Here is a 17,061-nt window from a genome sequence, read left to right as displayed (position 1 = left end):
ATCGATAAGCACCGCTCAACAGCTGATTCCAACGCGGCTCTGTTTTGTTTTGATTGCTTATTTGTTTGAGCCGCATTATCAGCAGGTAAAATGTGTGTTTTTTTTTTCAATCAACATGGTAGAATAACATACAACTTTAGGCCTCACTGGCAGGAACAATGTCAGCGGACTACTCCCATCTGAGTTCCGCCATCCTGGAACAATGTTTTGGCAAGGTGGTGCAGTCTGTGGCCGATTGCCTCTTCTCGGCCACCACGAGGACCTTGGGTCAGATCACCAGTGCCACCAAGTTCTCACGCAAGGAAGTGGCTCTCGCTCTGGCTGTACTCGTTAAGTACAGGTTGGTGGACTTCTCGGCCTCTAAGCAAAATCCTTTTCTGGCGGAGTACGCCCTCCGGCGAGAGGATATCCTTTGCCTTCTGCGGTATCCACGGTAAGAAAATAAATAATAATAATATTAAAAATAACTCATAAGGTGTGTTTTTACCTTTTATGGGGTATTACAAAAATACCAATATATCAACTTTTTAGCTCTTTCTTAAATGTTTGGAACACTTAAAATGTATTATTAAGGTATTATTATTATTGAGGCTTTTTTTAAATGTATGGCATTCGTTTTTAGCTACGTGCACCTGGTTCAAACTAAATACGGAAATGTTGGTGCTTCCATAGCCGAGGAGCTTATTAGTTCTGGATCAGATACTGCAAGTGGAATTCTGATCAAATGCCTAACAGAGGGCGAGAATAAGTCGGAAAGCCCAGAAGCCTATCGCAATACCTTCCTCCAAATGATAACTGACCATTATATCATTAAAAGGCCGGAACTATTGGTGGCCGAAGACCAGGATGAAAGTGTGCCGAAATTCGAAAGCAATGAGTGCGACTTTTTCAGGCATCCCAACATTGATCTTCAGTTGCTCGCTAAAATTCGAAAGGGCGATGCTACTCTGGCGGAAGCCAAGGACAACTCTATGGTCTGGAACCTAAACTACGATCGGTTCCACCAGGACTTTCGGGACACCATAATGGTGGATGCCATTGAAAGAAAACTTGGGGAAAATGCGGCAGAGTGTTTTAGATTTATTCTGAAAATCATGTACAACACAACTGATCCTTGGCAGAGAGTATGGTAAAATAATATTAACGCATTAAAATTGCTAAACCAAATTATTATTACAGAAACTTTCGAACCAGATACCTTTTGTGGAAATTAAACAGGCAATCGAAAGAAAATCGAATAACCTTGATCTTATGAAGTATTTGGACCAGTACATAAGCTTGTTAAGTAAGTTTAGATTGCTGAAAAGTATAAATGGTATTATTTATTCAATTTTTGGTTTTTATAGCGGACGATTCAATGGGATTTTTCCGGAGAGTAGGCGACATGGGTGGGGGAGTGTACGTTGTGGATATGGAACATGCATTTGAATCGCTAGCTTTTGCTTGTGTCGAGTGTGTCATTACTGAACGTTTTGGCTCAAAGGCAGCACGGATATTTCGAGTAATACGATGCAAGAAGTACATTGAGCAGGAGGACTTGCAGAAGGAAGCCATGATCCCCTCTAAAGAGGCAAAATCTCTGGCCTATAGTCTGTTCCAGGAACAGTTTATACATGTGAAGATAATTAAGAAGCCTGGAGGAGGCAGCAATGGCCCAGCCAAATCATTTTATCTTTTCCAAGTTAGGGAAAAGGATGTAAGTAATTATAAATCAATAGATTCAATTATTTGCAATCGTATTCTTTTGTAGACGGTGCGTATGTTGCTAGATGCCAGTTACAAGGCTCTTTATAATACTATCGAAAGGTCTAACTTTGAGAAAAATGAGCACAAGGGTCTAATTGAAAAATCACAAAGACTTGACAGTATAGTGGAGACAATGAAAGAACGCGGCGAGACTGACGAATATATTGCCGAGGTAACTAAATACTTAAAGAAAACTTAAGGCTGTTTTTATTGGCTCTTTTGCTTTTCAGATTGTTGAAACATTTACACCACCCGAATGCGAGATCCTTAATAAGGTAAAGAATCGGATAAAGACCTTGTCAAAGGCTGAACTAACCCTGGACGATACCATCTTCCTTTTGCAAATGTATCAGCATCATTGCACTTCGCTTCCGACAGGCATTCGAAAATTTAAATAAAAAAAATTCAATTTAGGGAATAGATTGTCTTATTTATTTGAGGTGATTATCATTTAAAAACATTTTTTTATACTACACATTACAGAGATTTTGTTCATTTATAAAAATCAAATAATTTGGTAAAAACAATTAAAGCAGAAGCTTCTTTAAATCAATAAGGTATATAGATTCGGGTTTATTAAAACTCACATATGCAAATTAAATGACTGTACGCTTAATCACAGGCTATCTAAAACAAGTTATGCATAAAAGGGCTAGTTACTTTCTGGAGTAATTACACTCCGTTTCCTGTGAATAATTCTTTGTTCGCGATGTGCTTTTTGCAGTTTAATGAAGTGCTCCTCCAAGGCATCGAAATCTATTCCACTTTTGTACTCCAGTGAGTTTCGCTCGTCGCTGTAAACAATATAAATTGTGTATGCGAGTAGCCATTAGTCAATAAAATATCTTACATGGGATCGTGGCCCCAGTAATTAGGTACACATTGAAGACGATTTCGAAGAGTATCAAAAGCTTCTGTCTGCGGCAGCAACATTAGAATGCCAAACAAAGCGTGGGCCAAATACTGAGCATCCGCACAATTATTTGCTTTCGAAACGAGAGTTAGACGTAAAGGAGCAAATATTGGAGACTCTATTAACTGAACCAATTTATCCAATTCGGTAAGCAGCTCCAAGGTGATTTCAACATCAGCACTGGAAAAGTGTGATTAAAAAAAAAAAATTTCTTAGATTATGTGTTGAATTTACTTACAATAATGTTACCAAACGGGATACATGCTGGTAGCTCTGGGCCAGCAAACACAAGGATAGCGTGGACACTGGACAGTGGGCCCAACTTTTGTAAAGGCATTGAAAAAGATCTGCTGACTTTTCATTGGAAATATTCCGCAGGCTCGTACGCAATTCGAAAAGCTCCGTTGATGTCAGAAGAATTATGTTTAGCAGACGCACAACTGTAGATGCAAACTTTAAATTGGGCACTTCTTCAGCTATTATCTCGGCAAAAGTGCGGTAAATATATTCGGCATTCAGCAACACACAGAGTTTCCTAAAATCCACACATTAGTCAACTTTTTGATTTCGATAACCATATGTAAAATTACCTTATAATTAGGCTGGCTCTGTTTTCCAAAATCAGTTTCTCTTCGCTAAAGAGATTCAGCAGGCTAAGTAAAAACTTCCGGTAGTGCGATTTGTTAAAGTCATTTAACTCTGCAAGTAAACTACAAATTAGTTAAAAATAAAAATTACTTTAAAAATAATTTCTTACCCCTGCTATCTTGAGAGTTAACAATTTCTGCCAAAACCGACAGACTTTGCAGGACTACCTCATCCGAATTATCAGCTAGCGTTGACAATAGATTATTATTTAAGTTGCTGGCATGCACGGACATTTCATTTGGAAAATTGGTAAAAAGATGATGGATCCATTTAAGTACTGCGATCTTTGTGTGCATAGAGTTGTGCGTGAGATACTGTGACAGAACATCCATAATTGAACGCAAATCGATCTTGGCCACCGTCTGTTTTTTCAGCTCTTTAGTCGACACCAGCGACATCATCGAGTTGTTAACGGAAACGGCGCACTCTTTAATACCTATAAAAAATAGATAAATAAAAAGACTGTTTTATACTGCCCTCTTATCTCTTACTTCTCTTGGATTCCACATTATATTCAAGGCACGGCAATATCGCCGTGAAAATTCCACTTGCATAGGGCAACACATTTGGCCCAAATATTTGAACAAACTCTCGGATCCAGGTTATTGCAATAGACTTGATGAGCTCATTGGGTGACTGAGCGTGGGTAATTAGCGTGTTTATAGTGTCCTCCATCCTCACGGAGGAAGAGTCGTTTCTTATGGACTTTAGAAACTGACTGATAGTAGTTTCACACATGCGTTGAATTTCGAGTGTATTGTCCTCGAGCATGAGAAAAAGGCCGTCCAGTATCTCGGTCAAATAGTTGACCATATTGATGTCCGGCACAGCGTTTAGGATCGATATCCATGAGATCACATACTGACGGGCAAAGGCATCCTTCACATAGATGTGCTCTCTCAGCAAAGGAATAAAGGCTTCGAGGTTAAAGGTCTGCGACGATTCCGTGACAATGTCCTTAAAAAAATAAGGTGATATGGTGGTAAATTGCTTTCGATAATTTTAAAGTATTATATGATGGAACTCTTATCGAGTGTACCTTTAGTAGTCGATCCAGTAGCTCGCTGCCGTCCTTAACCATCTGATCTGAATCAGTAACAAGTCTAGATAATGCGGCGAAAAGCTCCGGTAATAATGGAATGATGGCGGCTCGGGCCACCTTGACTACGTTGTACAAGGACTCGCAGGCGAAATAGCGAACACGCAGGTCCGGATCCGACAGACAGGTCATGATGGGAGTCACAAGGCCCTGGACGTACTTTCCCGAATCCTAAAAAACATTAAAAATTTAACTTATCTAGTTATGGGTCCGATGAGTAATGGTTCTACCTTGCCCAACCCTAATCCCGTGGCTGCGAGACCGATAAGCGCCCCTTTTCTGCGGTTCGCATCCCGTGAAGTCGCATAGTCCGTAGCTAGAACCTCGATTAGTTTACGGATCTGTGCCGAGTTGTTCTTGTTGTTGAATTCGGTGACCATTCTGTGGGAGAATCGGATATCCCAATTGGGATGACGAATCTTTTGTCGTGTTGGAATACTCACTTCTCGATTTCCTGCGAGGCCAATTTCCGTTTTTCGTACACCTTGTCGCCAAGCGCCTTGGCACAGGACTCACTTAAAGGGGCGTACGGCGGTTCCATTCTGCAATCCGTAATATCAACAAAATAACAATATTTATAGGCGGGTTTTCGGGTTTCTCTGCATCTCTTTGCCAACAGCTGACTGATGGGGCTGCCAACCTGGCCTCCAAAGAGTGCAAATTTACTGCAAGCGCAAAATTCAAACAAAGTGTTCAAAAATTTAACTTGCTAAATTTATAAATGTTTTATATAAAGGAAGCCATAATACAGATAATACATATTTTTAGTTGCCTCTGACTTTAAAATTTATCTTCTGTCTTTCGAATAATAAAACGAATAGACCATCCTACATTTACATTTTAAACAATTTTGTTTTTCTCTTAAAATGTCTACAAAAGACATTTAAATCAACATATTGTTTCAGAATCATCAGCACAACTTAATTTTTTTTTTTAGTTTTCCAATTTATTTTTAAGTGTTTTAAAAGCTTCAACTAACTTTTTTTCCCACGATACTGACTTCTTAGTAAAAACACAAAAATATGTTTCTTTAAAGTAAAATAAATAATTTATTTTTTCGTATTGCTAAATAAGCGTATAGCAATTTGTTGCTAACTTAAGGCAGAAATAATTTAGTTACAACTATGATATTTTATGAGAATGGCAATCAAATTATTTACATCTGTAATGAAAGCTTTAACTAGGAATGGAGATTTGTTGGTGAAATCTAATGAGTATCTTATGCTTAGTCGACCTCCTCGACTGTGGGTCCTGAGTAGCCGCCAAATCCTCCGGCCTGCTGGCCGCAGTTGGCTCCTGGACCACCAGCTGCCCCCGCTCCGGCTGCCTGGTGCATCTTGGTCATGATGGGGGAGCAGTGGCGGGTGAGCTCCTCCATCTTGTGGTCGAACTCCTCCTTCTCGGCGGTGGTGTTGCCATCCAACCACCGGATGGTCTCGTTGCACTTCTCCAGCACCGAGTTCTTGTCGGCCTCGTCCAGTTTGCCAGCCTCTGCCTGCTCCACAGCCTGCTTCACGTTGAAGACGTAGCCCTCCAGAGCGTTTCGGGATGTTATGCGCTGGCGCTGCTTCTCGTCCTCGTCGGCGTACTTCTCCGCCTCGTTCACCATGCGGTCAATCTCCGCCTGCGAGAGGCGTCCCTTGTCGTTCTTGATCGTGATGTTCTTGGCCTTGCCCGTGCTCATCTCCTTGGCGGACACGTTCAGGATGCCGTTGGCGTCCATGTCGAAGGTGACCTCTATCTGGGGCACGCCCCGTGGAGCAGGTGGAATGCCGGACAGGTCGAAGGTGCCCAGCGCATTGTTGTCCTTGGTCATCGCACGCTCGCCCTCGTACACCTGGATGGAGACTCCGGGCTGGTTGTCCGAGTACGTGGAGAACGTCTTGGTCTGCTTGCACGGGATGCGGCAGTTGCGCTCGATCAGCTTGGTCATCACCCCGCCGGCGGTCTCGATTCCGAGCGAGAGTGGGGCCACGTCCACCAGCAGCACGTCCTGGATCTTGCCGGTCTGGTCTCCGCTGAGGATCGCGGCCTGGACCGCCGCTCCGTAGGCCACCGCCTCGTCCGGGTTGATGGAGAGGTTGAGGCTCTTGCCGTTGAAGAACTGCTGCAGCAGGCTCTGCACCTTAGGGATGCGCGTGGATCCACCCACGAGCACGATGTCGTGGATCTGGCCCTTGTCCATCTTGGCGTCGTTGAGCGCCTTCTCCACGGGCTGCAGGGTGTTGCGGAAGAGGTCCGCGCACAGCTCCTCGAACCTGGCGCGGCTCACCTTGGTGTAAAAGTCGTGGCCCTCGAACAGGGCGTCGATCTCGATGGTGGCCTCCGTGCTAGATGACAGCGTGCGCTTGGCCCGCTCGGCCGCCGTCCTGAGGCGTCGCAGTGCCCTGGGATTGGAGCGCAGGTCCTTCTTGAATTTGCGCTTGAACTCGTCAGCCAGGTGGTTCACCAGTCGGTTGTCGAAGTCCTCGCCACCCAGATGGGTGTCTCCTGCCGTGGAGCGCACCTCGAACAGCGATCCCTCGTCTATGGTCAGGATGGAGACATCGAAGGTGCCGCCACCCAAGTCAAAGATGAGCACGTTGCGCTCCCCCTTGAGGTTCTTGTCGAGTCCGTAGGCCAGTGCAGCGGCTGTGGGCTCGTTGATGATGCGGAGCACGTTCAGACCGGCGATGTGACCCGCGTCCTTGGTGGCCTGGCGCTGGGAGTCGTTGAAGTAGGCGGGCACCGTGATGACGGCGTCAGTGATGCTCTCGCCCAGATACGCCTCCGCCGTCTCCTTCATCTTGGCCAGCACCATCGAGCTGATCTCCTCCGGCGCGAATCGTTTGGCCTCACCCTTGAATTCGACGCCGATCTTGGGCTTTCCGCTGTCGCTGACCACCTTGAAGGGCCAGTGCTTCATGTCCTCTGCAATTTTCGGGTCGTCGTACTTGCGTCCGATGAGGCGCTTGGCGTCGAAGACTGTGTTCCTGGGGTTCATGGCCACCTGGTTCTTGGCGGCGTCGCCGATGAGCCTTTCAGAGTCTGTGAATGCCACATAGGAGGGCGTGGTGCGGTTGCCCTGGTCGTTGGCGATGATCTCCACCTTGCCGTGCTGGTAGACACCAACGCAGGAGTACGTGGTGCCCAGATCGATTCCAATGGCTGGCATTGTGTGTGTGTTTGCTTACTTGGCAATGGGTAAGTGGTAATCCAACTTTAAAACTCTTGTTGTTGTTCTCGCTTATATTTCCTTGATTGGTAGTTAATCAGTTGATACTTGTGTTTTTAATTCACTTTTAGTTACTAGTATTTCACTTGTGTTTAGCTTCTTCAGCTGCGTTTGGTTGGTTTGCTTAGCTTTTGCTTAGTGATGTTTTCACTTTGCTTGTTTGAAATGAATTGACGCTAAGAGCGCCGAGCGGCTCTATTTATACCCCAGCGCTCTCTTCTCGAACGTTCGAGACGCACTCTCCCGAACCGCCAAGAACTGAGTGAGAGAGCAAGCTGCTGCAGCAATGGGAGTGAGCGAGAGAGGGAGACTGCTAAATTAAGAGAGGGTAAAAAAGTGTACTTTTGTTGGGTTCGAAAATTCTCGACTTTTCTCCGGGCCAAACAAATCGACCTACCGCAATAAACGGTTTTGTTTTGAAGTTCTGGAAAATTCGGAACTATACTTTTTGTTTATATAAAAAGCTGGGTGAATAACTTAGTTTAAAGCTAGAAACTTAATTGTGCTCGACAAAAGAATGTGTGGATGCCAATTTATTTGCATTTCCGAGGTTTAAAATGACAGGTGTTGAATTAATCTGTATGTTTTTAGATGTTTGTTTTTTTAGTTTTTAGTAAAGTCAGTAAAGTTGTTAAAAATCTGACCTTTTGTATACTTTTTAATGTATGTATACAACTTGAAAAGTTTAAGAAAATTAGGACATTCTAGAGGCCGAGTTATTTTTTGGGCCAACTTAAAAAATTAAATTTCGAGTTACAGGAGATTAATGTTTTGATCGCTCTCTAAAGGAGACCGGTAACTTTTTAATTAAATTCGGAAACCGCATACCTAGAGATTTTTCCCGTTTTTTTTTTATAATTTTTAAGTTTTTAACGAACTTAATATCCTCATTAAAATACATACATATGTATGTATAATACATACATATGCGTATCTTTTTAAATCTCTTTAGCACATTGACATTGAACTGCATGCACATCAAGTTGTTTTACATAAGAAAGCAAATTAATAATAAATTAAGTAAATTAACATTTTAATAAAAATAATAAACCTTTACTAAAGAATTTACCAACTTTACTGACAACTCAAAAATACATATGTCAGATTTTAAATCAATTTTAATTTAAGCCCCTACTAACAACTTTATTGACTTTACTAAAAACTAAAATAAAAAAAGCTAATAATATACAGATTAATTTAACACCTGTCAATTTGTACCCCGAAAATGCAATTAAATTGGCATTCGCATCTTCTTTTGTCGAACACACTACAGTATCTAGCTTTAAACTTTAAACAGCTTTTTATATAAACAAAATGTATAGTTCCGAATTTTCCAGAACTTCAAAACAAAACCGTTTATTGCGGTAGGTCGATTTGTTTGGCCCGGAGAAAAGTCGAGAATTTTCGAACCCAACAAAAGTACACTTTTTTACCCTCTCTTAATTTAGCAGTCTCCCTCTCTCGCTCACTCCCATTGCTGCAGCAGCTTGCTCTCTCACTCAGTTCTTGGCGGTTCGGGAGAGTGCGTCTCGAACGTTCGAGAAGAGAGCGCTGGGGTATAAATAGAGCCGCTCGGCGCTCTTAGCGTCAATTCATTTCAAACAAGCAAAGTGAAAACATCACTAAGCAAAAGCTAAGCAAACCAACCAAACGCAGCTGAAGAAGCTAAACACAAGTGAAATACTAGTAACTAAAAGTGAATTAAAAACACAAGTATCAACTGATTAACTACCAATCAAGGAAATATAAGCGAGAACAACAACAAGAGTTTTAAAGTTGGATTACCACTTACCCATTGCCAAGTAAGCAAACACACACACAATGCCAGCCATTGGAATCGATCTGGACACCACGTACTCCTGTGTTGGTGTCTACCAGCACGGCAAGGTGGAGATCATCGCCAACGACCAGGGCAACCGCACCACGCCCTCCTATGTGGCATTCACAGACTCTGAGCGGCTCATCGGCGACGCCGCCAAGAACCAGGTGGCCATGAACCCCAGGAACACAGTCTTCGACGCCAAGCGCCTCATCGGACGCAAGTACGACGACCCGAAAATTGCAGAGGACATGAAGCACTGGCCCTTCAAGGTGGTCAGCGACAGCGGAAAGCCCAAGATCGGCGTCGAATTCAAGGGTGAGGCCAAGCGATTCGCGCCGGAGGAGATCAGCTCGATGGTGCTGGCCAAGATGAAGGAGACGGCGGAGGCGTATCTGGGCGAGAGCATCACTGACGCCGTCATCACGGTGCCCGCCTACTTCAACGACTCCCAGCGCCAGGCCACCAAGGACGCGGGTCACATCGCCGGTCTGAACGTGCTCCGCATCATCAACGAGCCCACAGCCGCTGCACTGGCCTACGGACTGGACAAGAACCTCAAGGGGGAGCGCAACGTGCTCATCTTTGACTTGGGTGGCGGCACCTTCGATGTTTCCATCCTGACCATAGATGAGGGATCGCTGTTCGAGGTGCGCTCCACGGCAGGAGACACCCATCTGGGTGGCGAGGACTTCGACAACCGACTGGTGAACCACCTGGCTGACGAGTTCAAGCGCAAATTCAAGAAGGACCTGCGCTCCAATCCCAGGGCACTGCGACGCCTCAGGACGGCGGCGGAGCGGGCCAAGCGCACGCTGTCATCCAGCACGGAGGCCACAATCGAGATCGACGCCCTGTTCGAGGGCGAGGACTTCTACACAAAGGTGAGCCGCGCCAGGTTCGAGGAGCTGTGCGCGGACCTCTTCCGCAACACCCTGCAGCCCGTCGAGAAGGCGCTCAACGACGCCAAGATGGACAAGGGCCAGATCCACGACATCGTGCTCGTGGGTGGATCCACGCGCATCCCTAAGGTGCAGAGCCTGCTGCAGCAGTTCTTCAACGGCAAGAGCCTCAACCTCTCCATCAACCCGGACGAGGCGGTGGCCTACGGAGCGGCGGTCCAGGCCGCGATCCTCAGCGGAGACCAGACCGGCAAGATCCAGGACGTGCTGCTGGTGGACGTGGCCCCACTCTCGCTCGGAATTGAGACCGCCGGCGGGGTGATGACCAAGCTGATCGAGCGCAACTGCCGCATCCCGTGCAAGCAGACCAAGACGTTCTCCACGTACTCGGACAACCAGCCCGGAGTCTCCATCCAGGTGTACGAGGGCGAGCGTGCGATGACCAAGGACAACAATGCGCTGGGCACCTTCGACCTGTCCGGCATTCCACCTGCTCCACGGGGCGTGCCCCAGATAGAGGTCACCTTCGACATGGACGCCAACGGCATCCTGAACGTGTCCGCCAAGGAGATGAGCACGGGCAAGGCCAAGAACATCACGATCAAGAACGACAAGGGACGCCTCTCGCAGGCGGAGATTGACCGCATGGTGAACGAGGCGGAGAAGTACGCCGACGAGGACGAGAAGCAGCGCCAGCGCATAACATCCCGAAACGCTCTGGAGGGCTACGTCTTCAACGTGAAGCAGGCTGTGGAGCAGGCAGAGGCTGGCAAACTGGACGAGGCCGACAAGAACTCGGTGCTGGAGAAGTGCAACGAGACCATCCGGTGGTTGGATGGCAACACCACCGCCGAGAAGGAGGAGTTCGACCACAAGATGGAGGAGCTCACCCGCCACTGCTCCCCCATCATGACCAAGATGCACCAGGCCGGAGCCGGAGCGGGGGCAGCTGGTGGTCCAGGAGCCAACTGCGGCCAGCAGGCCGGAGGATTTGGCGGCTACTCAGGACCCACAGTCGAGGAGGTCGACTAAGCCAAAGATACTCATTAGTTGCCATCAATAAATCCTCATTCCATCTTAAGTTTTTAAGTGTTTAAGTTTGTGATAAAAAAAAAATCTCTAAATAAGTAATAGGCCTAACTAAAGTGATTCAGTTTTAAGTTAGCAACAAATTGTTTTACGCTTAATTAGAAACATGCTAAAATAAATTGTATATTTTTAATTTTAAAACAAAAATGCATTATTTTTACTTATGCAATTCACTTTGAATTTGCAGAAATGGAATATTATCTGAGTGGTAATCATCCGACTTTTTGTAAGTATTCTATAAATTGTTTAACCTAGATGCAGAAGATAAAAGCTTGCACCTCAAGTTTCCTGATATCAAAATTTAAATCTTTTTTGAATAAAAATAGATAACAAATGGGTGCAGTTCGCTTTGAGCAAAATTCTGCACTAGTCGGCATAATTATTTTGGGGCAAACCTCTTTTTAACTATTAAACTTAGCAATACTTGAAATAATCAAATAACTCAATATTTTTGCTAAGAATGCATGCAAACAACGGCTTTTTACTAAATTCCTTTTTTTTTGCTATACTTGTTCTAAGTTTAAGCTTCCTTAATAATACTTAAAGGTACTTGTCAAAATACTTATGCCACCATGTGAAATAATTATGCCGACTAGTGTATCTTAAGAGTTTGTTAGAGTGCGGTGTCGAAATAAAAAACAAATCCAGCTTATGGATAACTGAATCTGGATATATACATAAGTTTGAATGGTACAGGATTCAAAATTTATGCACAAGTGGTTGATGTAAGCTTTTTTAGACTCCGTGATTCTTACCAATATTGCTACTTACACGAAGACATTGAGTTTTCTGACATCAAGTCCCTTACATACATATATTTCTAACTAGTTTTAAAACACAATAGTTCCACACTTTAATTTGCAGTAGTTTAGTTCAGCAAGTACATTGAAATACATAGCGATACACGGCCTTACATACTTAGACACACTCACATACGTCGTACAGATACTTAGACGAGATGTATTACTAACTCAACGCAAACCAATTCAACTAGAAATACAATCAATTTCCTTTACTATCACAAAAGTCGTCGCAACACAGGAGAGAGGGGAATCCATCTAACTAAATTGAAATAAGTGAATCGATTTTGCAGCGAACAGCGAAATTTCCTACAGCTTGCCAATATTGGTTGTTCGTAGTTCATTCTTGTTTACTCATTGGTAGATTGTCTTTCTGCTTGAAAATTCATAACGTCACCTACTCAATTCTTCCTTCGTTCCTTTTTTTCTTTACATAATTTCGATTGCATAATTTAATAGTTTTCAATTTCATTTAACACGATTATGTAGATTTGGTTTGCTAGTTTTCTAGTTTACATATGATACTTAATGCTATAGGTAAGAATATGGCTTTGCACTTTTTCCATAAATCTGATTTGTTGGAAAAAAATATGTCTGGTTTTAATCGGTTAAGAAATAATGTATGGCTTCAATATTTATAAGTACTAACTAGCTTTTTCAAAAAGCATTTGTATGAGTTACAGGAAAAACAAAAAATAGTATTCGTTTACCCTAAAATGTAGTTTGCTGTTTTGAAAACAGAAGACTTGGTTGAAACTTCATCAGAAAAAACGTTTTTTTAGTTTGTTGTAGACTTTGTAGTTCTTAAATCATCTATGGAAAAAGTGTTTCACCTTCGACAAGCCGAAGCCCAGACCTTAAATATTTCTTACAACTCATTTGACAACATTTCCTTTTAAATCGTAATTTTTTCTATGCATTTGCGCGCTTTCTAATTTGTTTTTACTCTTCCATATGTATATTTTTTACGTATATCTCCTGTTTAGTTGGACAAACAACACTTATATATGGATAGTATAGTTCCGGGGCAGCATTGTCCCTGCAACCGCTGCTTGGCGGGCTGAGAACACAACTTGAATTTAAATTCCCTATCGTTGCTTAAACGAAAATGTACACGTATACATAAACACACATTGAGTATTGCTTAGCTCCAAGGATTTTCCTAGCTAAAGATCCTTGCACGAACGCTTCTGGTATTGCCGTTTGCTTTTGTTTTCCCTCGCATTGTTTTTCTTCCTTTGGTATAACGATTCACTCAAGTATTAAATATCACTTATAGGGGCATTGCGCCGCATCGAATGTGGGCTGGGGCGATTGCCGACCGGAGTTATCCGGTCTAGACGTAGTAGGCGTTGTAGGGATTGCGTTTCTCCAGACAGGGCAGCACACACTCCAGCGTGTTGCGGAACGCCTCGCGGAAATCGCGGTTAAAGTAGGCATATATAAGCGGATTCAGCGTGGAGTTGAAGTAACCGATCCAGAATAAGACCACCACGAGCACATCGGGACATGGACAGGCCGGTCCGCAGAGCGAGGTGATGACATACCTGTACGGACACAAGATTGACAGTGAGAATAGCATGAAGATGAGTTGCCTGAGTGCCGGATTACCGATTACGGATTACGGCCTACCCAGCACCAGCACCACCACTTACCACAGAAAGAAGGGCAGCCAGCAGAGCAGAAAGACGCCCATGATGATGCCCAAAGTGCGGGCGGCCTTGTGCTCGGCCTTCCATCCTTTGGCCGGTCGAACGGAGCCGCCTGTGGGGGCAGATAAAGAGTTTAGCACCAAATTGGGGGAGGCAATTGGCTGATTAAGTTCAATTCGATTCGATTCGATTCGATACGATACGATTCGTTTCGATTCGATCCGTTTCGCTTCGCCTCGAATCGACTCAATTCGCCCGTCTTCGGAACTTTGACCAGAGTCAAGTTCTTGTTAAGCCATTGCAATTGACAGTTTTCTGGTTCTGTGTTATGTGCGTGTGTGTGGCTACACTCGGTAAAAACTATTACTCTGTATTACAAATTTAAAATTTATTTAACTTTTTTTGCTAGTGCCTCACATTTTTGATTTATGGTACACCTTAATAAATATGAATATAATTAGTCTAGGAATAGTAATCAGATTTTGGAAAAAACCGATTATGTTTTTTTCTTTAGAAGTTGGAAGGTCAAAAGATTAAGGTTAGTACTATAATTTAGAAAACAGATGGTATTTATTAATTAAGCTGAAGTTAGCTGGAATATATTTTTTATTTATTCCTATTTAAAATTAAAATATAACTAGTAATTTTTGTAATTTACAAGTTGAGTTGTAACTGTGCCTTTAGATGAAAAAATATATAATTTTCTTTTTATCAGGTAGTTTCATTATTTATAATTTCTAATTCATTTGAAAATAACGTAAATCAACATAAAAACGTTTAATTATTTGCAGTTCCTTATCTTCAAGGAGTATTGTTTTGACAGTGCTTAAAACTCCCTTTTTAAACTTAGTTTACCACTTTTGAAAATGGCCAATATTATTACTATGCAGGTTTGAATAATTGTATCATCTTAAAAAATAATTTGTAGCAGTGCAAAAGCTCGCCAATATATTTCTTAATTTTTTTTTCTGAGTGCAAAATGAAAAATGCGGTTTATGTTCGTTTTATTGTTCGAGAAAGGGGATGCCAGCATGTTGCGTATACGCCGTGTATGTGTGACGACGGGTCGAGTCCTGGTATGTTTAACTTTGACATTAGTGATACCCTTGCTGTTGCATGTTGCTGGCTATCGATGGCCCCGCCACGCCCCTTCGCCCACCTTGCAGGCAACTGTCATTAAACTGCTGGAAAGGCCAACATGTGTCGGTATCTTGCTTCTCTGTTGAGTGGGTGTGCTGGTGTGTGTTTGCTCTTGTGTGTGTGTGTGTGCGGGGAAAGTAATAAAAACGAGGCAAACAATTGAAAATATTTACACAGGACACTTGTTATCACAAAGACATACAACACCCCGCATCTATTCAGTTCGCCCGCCCGAACATAAACATAAACATCATGGAGAAGTGGAAGTGCGGGAGCGGCAGGAATGAGAAAACAAATCAGACAGACAACAGTGAGCAACAGGAAGTGGCGGACAATCCCCCCGTTCGTCCAACCAGACGACCAGGCCACCAGCCCATCCCCTGATGGCTGCCACATGGAGCCGGTGGACAGAACAGAACCAGGTGAGCAGGTGAAATCATAATGCAAAACGAAAGGCTGTTTGTGTGGAGGCGCAATAAAGCAAGGCAAACGCACGTGCAAACGGAAGCAATTATGTACAGCATGAGGGCAGCGAGGGGGTGGGAAAGAGAAGGAAGCATGAGGTAGGTTTTCTTTTTTTTTTTTTTAGGGTGCTGGTGGGCGTACGGTGCGTATGACCCTCCGGATTTAGTCGCCTAAGCTGGTTAGCAGGGTATACAGATAAGAGGGTGCCAAAAAGTGGCATTTCTGTGGGGATTTGCCAGTCAGGCAGGGTCTTGTGGTGAGGGTTTCGGAAAACTGGTGTGACTTTTCGGTTTCTCCTTGGAATTGATACCGTAATGCTAACGACGAGTTGTGGTGTCTCACCACTTAAACGAATCGGATAACAGCAAGTTTAAATTCAAGGAAATATTTTGTGGGTATGTTTAAAATTGTATTTATTTTAAGAAATGGAGAAAAAGAATAGAAACTATACTTTGGTTCAGTAAATTGATATTGACTTAATTTCATTTAATTTTTTGAACTTGTTTAAAATGTTCAGTTCTGAGAAGGAATTTGGTCAAAAAAGATTACTGCTTATCTTTTATATTATAATAAAGTGAAAATTCTAAAAGTTGTTGTGTACAAATACAGATTATTTGGTAGTAAACTTGATTGTGTTCTGATGTGTATATATCAATCAATGTAAAAAACTACAGTTAATGGTGAAGCTTAGCTGAAGTGATTTAGGTAGGACAAATTATATATTCTGTACTGTTTCATAAATACAAAATACAGTTGTTTAACTTATTAAAGCAGTGTGGAAGTATGAAATGGGTTCAAGAGTGAGATGACAATAGATAGAGTGGTCATATGAAAGTGAACAGTAAAAAATCGATTGATTGACACCAATAGGGTTAAAAGCGTGAGTGAATGCGACAGGTGCTGAAGCCGAGACAAGCAAAAAGACAGACAGAGACAGAAAGCAAGAGAGAGGGGAAGAGAGATCGGGTGGAGGGAGGAGAGGAGGGGGATACGACAAGACTCACCGGTTGCACCACAGTGACTGCATCCGGTTTTGAAGCGGCGCTTCCGGTTCTTGCTCTGCTGCCAACATGCTGTGACCGCCGCCGTTCGTTTGTGCCAGAAGCGAGTGGAACTGGACCTCGATCCCGATCCCGAACCCGATCCCGGACCGGATTTCGAACCCTGGCCAAGGTCGGGAGCTGATTCGTGACTACTACGTTTACTACTAGCCATTGCAGTTGCACTTGCATTGGTGGTTTCAGTGGTGTCGATTGTGGTGCCGGCGTTTGCTTTTGCTGTTGCATTTGTTGTGGTTGTGGTGGTGGTGGTGGTGCCGCTGCTGCTGCTGATGTCGGCGCCGCAGAGCGGACACTTGGGCAGCGGACTGGGCACCGCGGCGAAGGTGATGCCACGTGGCCGCTGCTCAATGCTCTCCGCCTCCTCCTCATCCACAAAGATGCAGATGCCGCCGCGTCGGATCAGCGAGGATTTGTTTGAGAACTCGTGCTCTGCTTGCAGTTGGTTTTTGGTTTTTGGTTTTCGGTTTTCGGTTTTCGTATTTGTTTAGTTTTCAATTTGGCCACCGCATTTTT

General features: G+C 43.7%; 5 protein-coding genes across 16 annotated transcripts in view; 2 read left to right on the top strand and 3 right to left on the bottom strand.

Moving 5' to 3' along the window:
- The first annotated feature begins 27 nt into the window (after positions 1-27).
- LOC108088064 (DNA-directed RNA polymerase III subunit RPC3) lies at positions 28-2,164 on the top strand. Of its 2 annotated transcripts, none has more exons than XM_017185707.2 (7): positions 28-85; positions 141-433; positions 623-1,124; positions 1,180-1,285; positions 1,347-1,696; positions 1,751-1,918; positions 1,977-2,164. In XM_017185707.2, the coding sequence occupies exons 2-7, from the start codon at positions 159-161 to the stop codon at positions 2,142-2,144; spliced, it is 1,569 nt and encodes a 522-aa protein (XP_017041196.1). In that variant the 5' UTR covers positions 28-85; positions 141-158; the 3' UTR covers positions 2,145-2,164. The 2 variants fall into 2 exon arrangements, with proteins under 2 accessions (XP_017041196.1, XP_017041197.1); XM_017185708.2 differs by having other exon boundaries at positions 70-85; positions 154-433.
- On the bottom strand, positions 2,156-5,093 carry LOC108088063 (protein VAC14 homolog). Of its 2 annotated transcripts, XM_017185705.1 has the most exons (9): positions 4,850-5,090; positions 4,637-4,787; positions 4,347-4,577; positions 3,799-4,264; positions 3,417-3,743; positions 3,250-3,358; positions 2,898-3,194; positions 2,597-2,839; positions 2,156-2,540 (listed from the first exon to the last, which is right to left on the bottom strand). In XM_017185705.1, exons 1-9 carry the CDS (start codon positions 4,945-4,947, stop codon positions 2,399-2,401), a joined length of 2,064 nt encoding a protein of 687 aa, XP_017041194.1. In that variant the 5' UTR covers positions 4,948-5,090; the 3' UTR covers positions 2,156-2,398. The 2 variants fall into 2 exon arrangements, with proteins under 2 accessions (XP_017041194.1, XP_017041195.1); XM_017185706.2 differs by lacking the exon at positions 2,156-2,540 and having other exon boundaries at positions 2,761-2,839; positions 2,909-3,194; positions 4,850-5,093.
- A 338-nt stretch (positions 5,094-5,431) lies between these two features.
- On the bottom strand, positions 5,432-7,806 carry LOC108087939 (major heat shock 70 kDa protein Ba-like). Its single transcript, XM_043209229.1, has one exon. The coding sequence runs from the start codon at positions 7,558-7,560 to the stop codon at positions 5,632-5,634; it is 1,929 nt and encodes a 642-aa protein (XP_043065164.1). The 5' UTR covers positions 7,561-7,806; the 3' UTR covers positions 5,432-5,631.
- Positions 7,807-9,195: 1,389 nt separating this feature from the next.
- On the top strand, positions 9,196-11,577 carry LOC122320773 (major heat shock 70 kDa protein Ba-like). The gene has a single exon (XM_043209228.1). The coding sequence runs from the start codon at positions 9,442-9,444 to the stop codon at positions 11,371-11,373; it is 1,932 nt and encodes a 643-aa protein (XP_043065163.1). The 5' UTR covers positions 9,196-9,441; the 3' UTR covers positions 11,374-11,577.
- A 681-nt stretch (positions 11,578-12,258) lies between these two features.
- The window catches only part of LOC108087998 (octopamine receptor beta-3R), a 42,306-nt gene continuing 37,503 nt past the window's right edge, over positions 12,259-17,061 (bottom strand). For 8 of the 10 annotated variants that reach the window (XM_043209227.1, XM_017185601.2, XM_017185604.2 and 5 more), the window contains one exon: positions 16,096-16,977. In XM_043209227.1, coding sequence (XP_043065162.1) covers positions 16,253-16,977 — 725 coding nt within the window. In that variant the 3' untranslated portion in view covers positions 16,096-16,252. Of the gene's footprint in view, positions 13,778-13,885; positions 13,995-16,095; positions 16,978-17,061 lie in introns of those variants that run through there. The other 2 variants (XM_017185610.2, XM_017185609.2) reach the window with 2 other exon arrangements.

Source organism: Drosophila ficusphila, unplaced genomic scaffold, assembly GCF_018152265.1.
Source record: "Drosophila ficusphila isolate 14025-0441.05 unplaced genomic scaffold, ASM1815226v1 contig_791, whole genome shotgun sequence".
Taxonomy (NCBI): domain Eukaryota; kingdom Metazoa; phylum Arthropoda; class Insecta; order Diptera; family Drosophilidae; genus Drosophila; species Drosophila ficusphila.
This window is presented reverse-complemented; position numbering and strand designations above follow the sequence as displayed.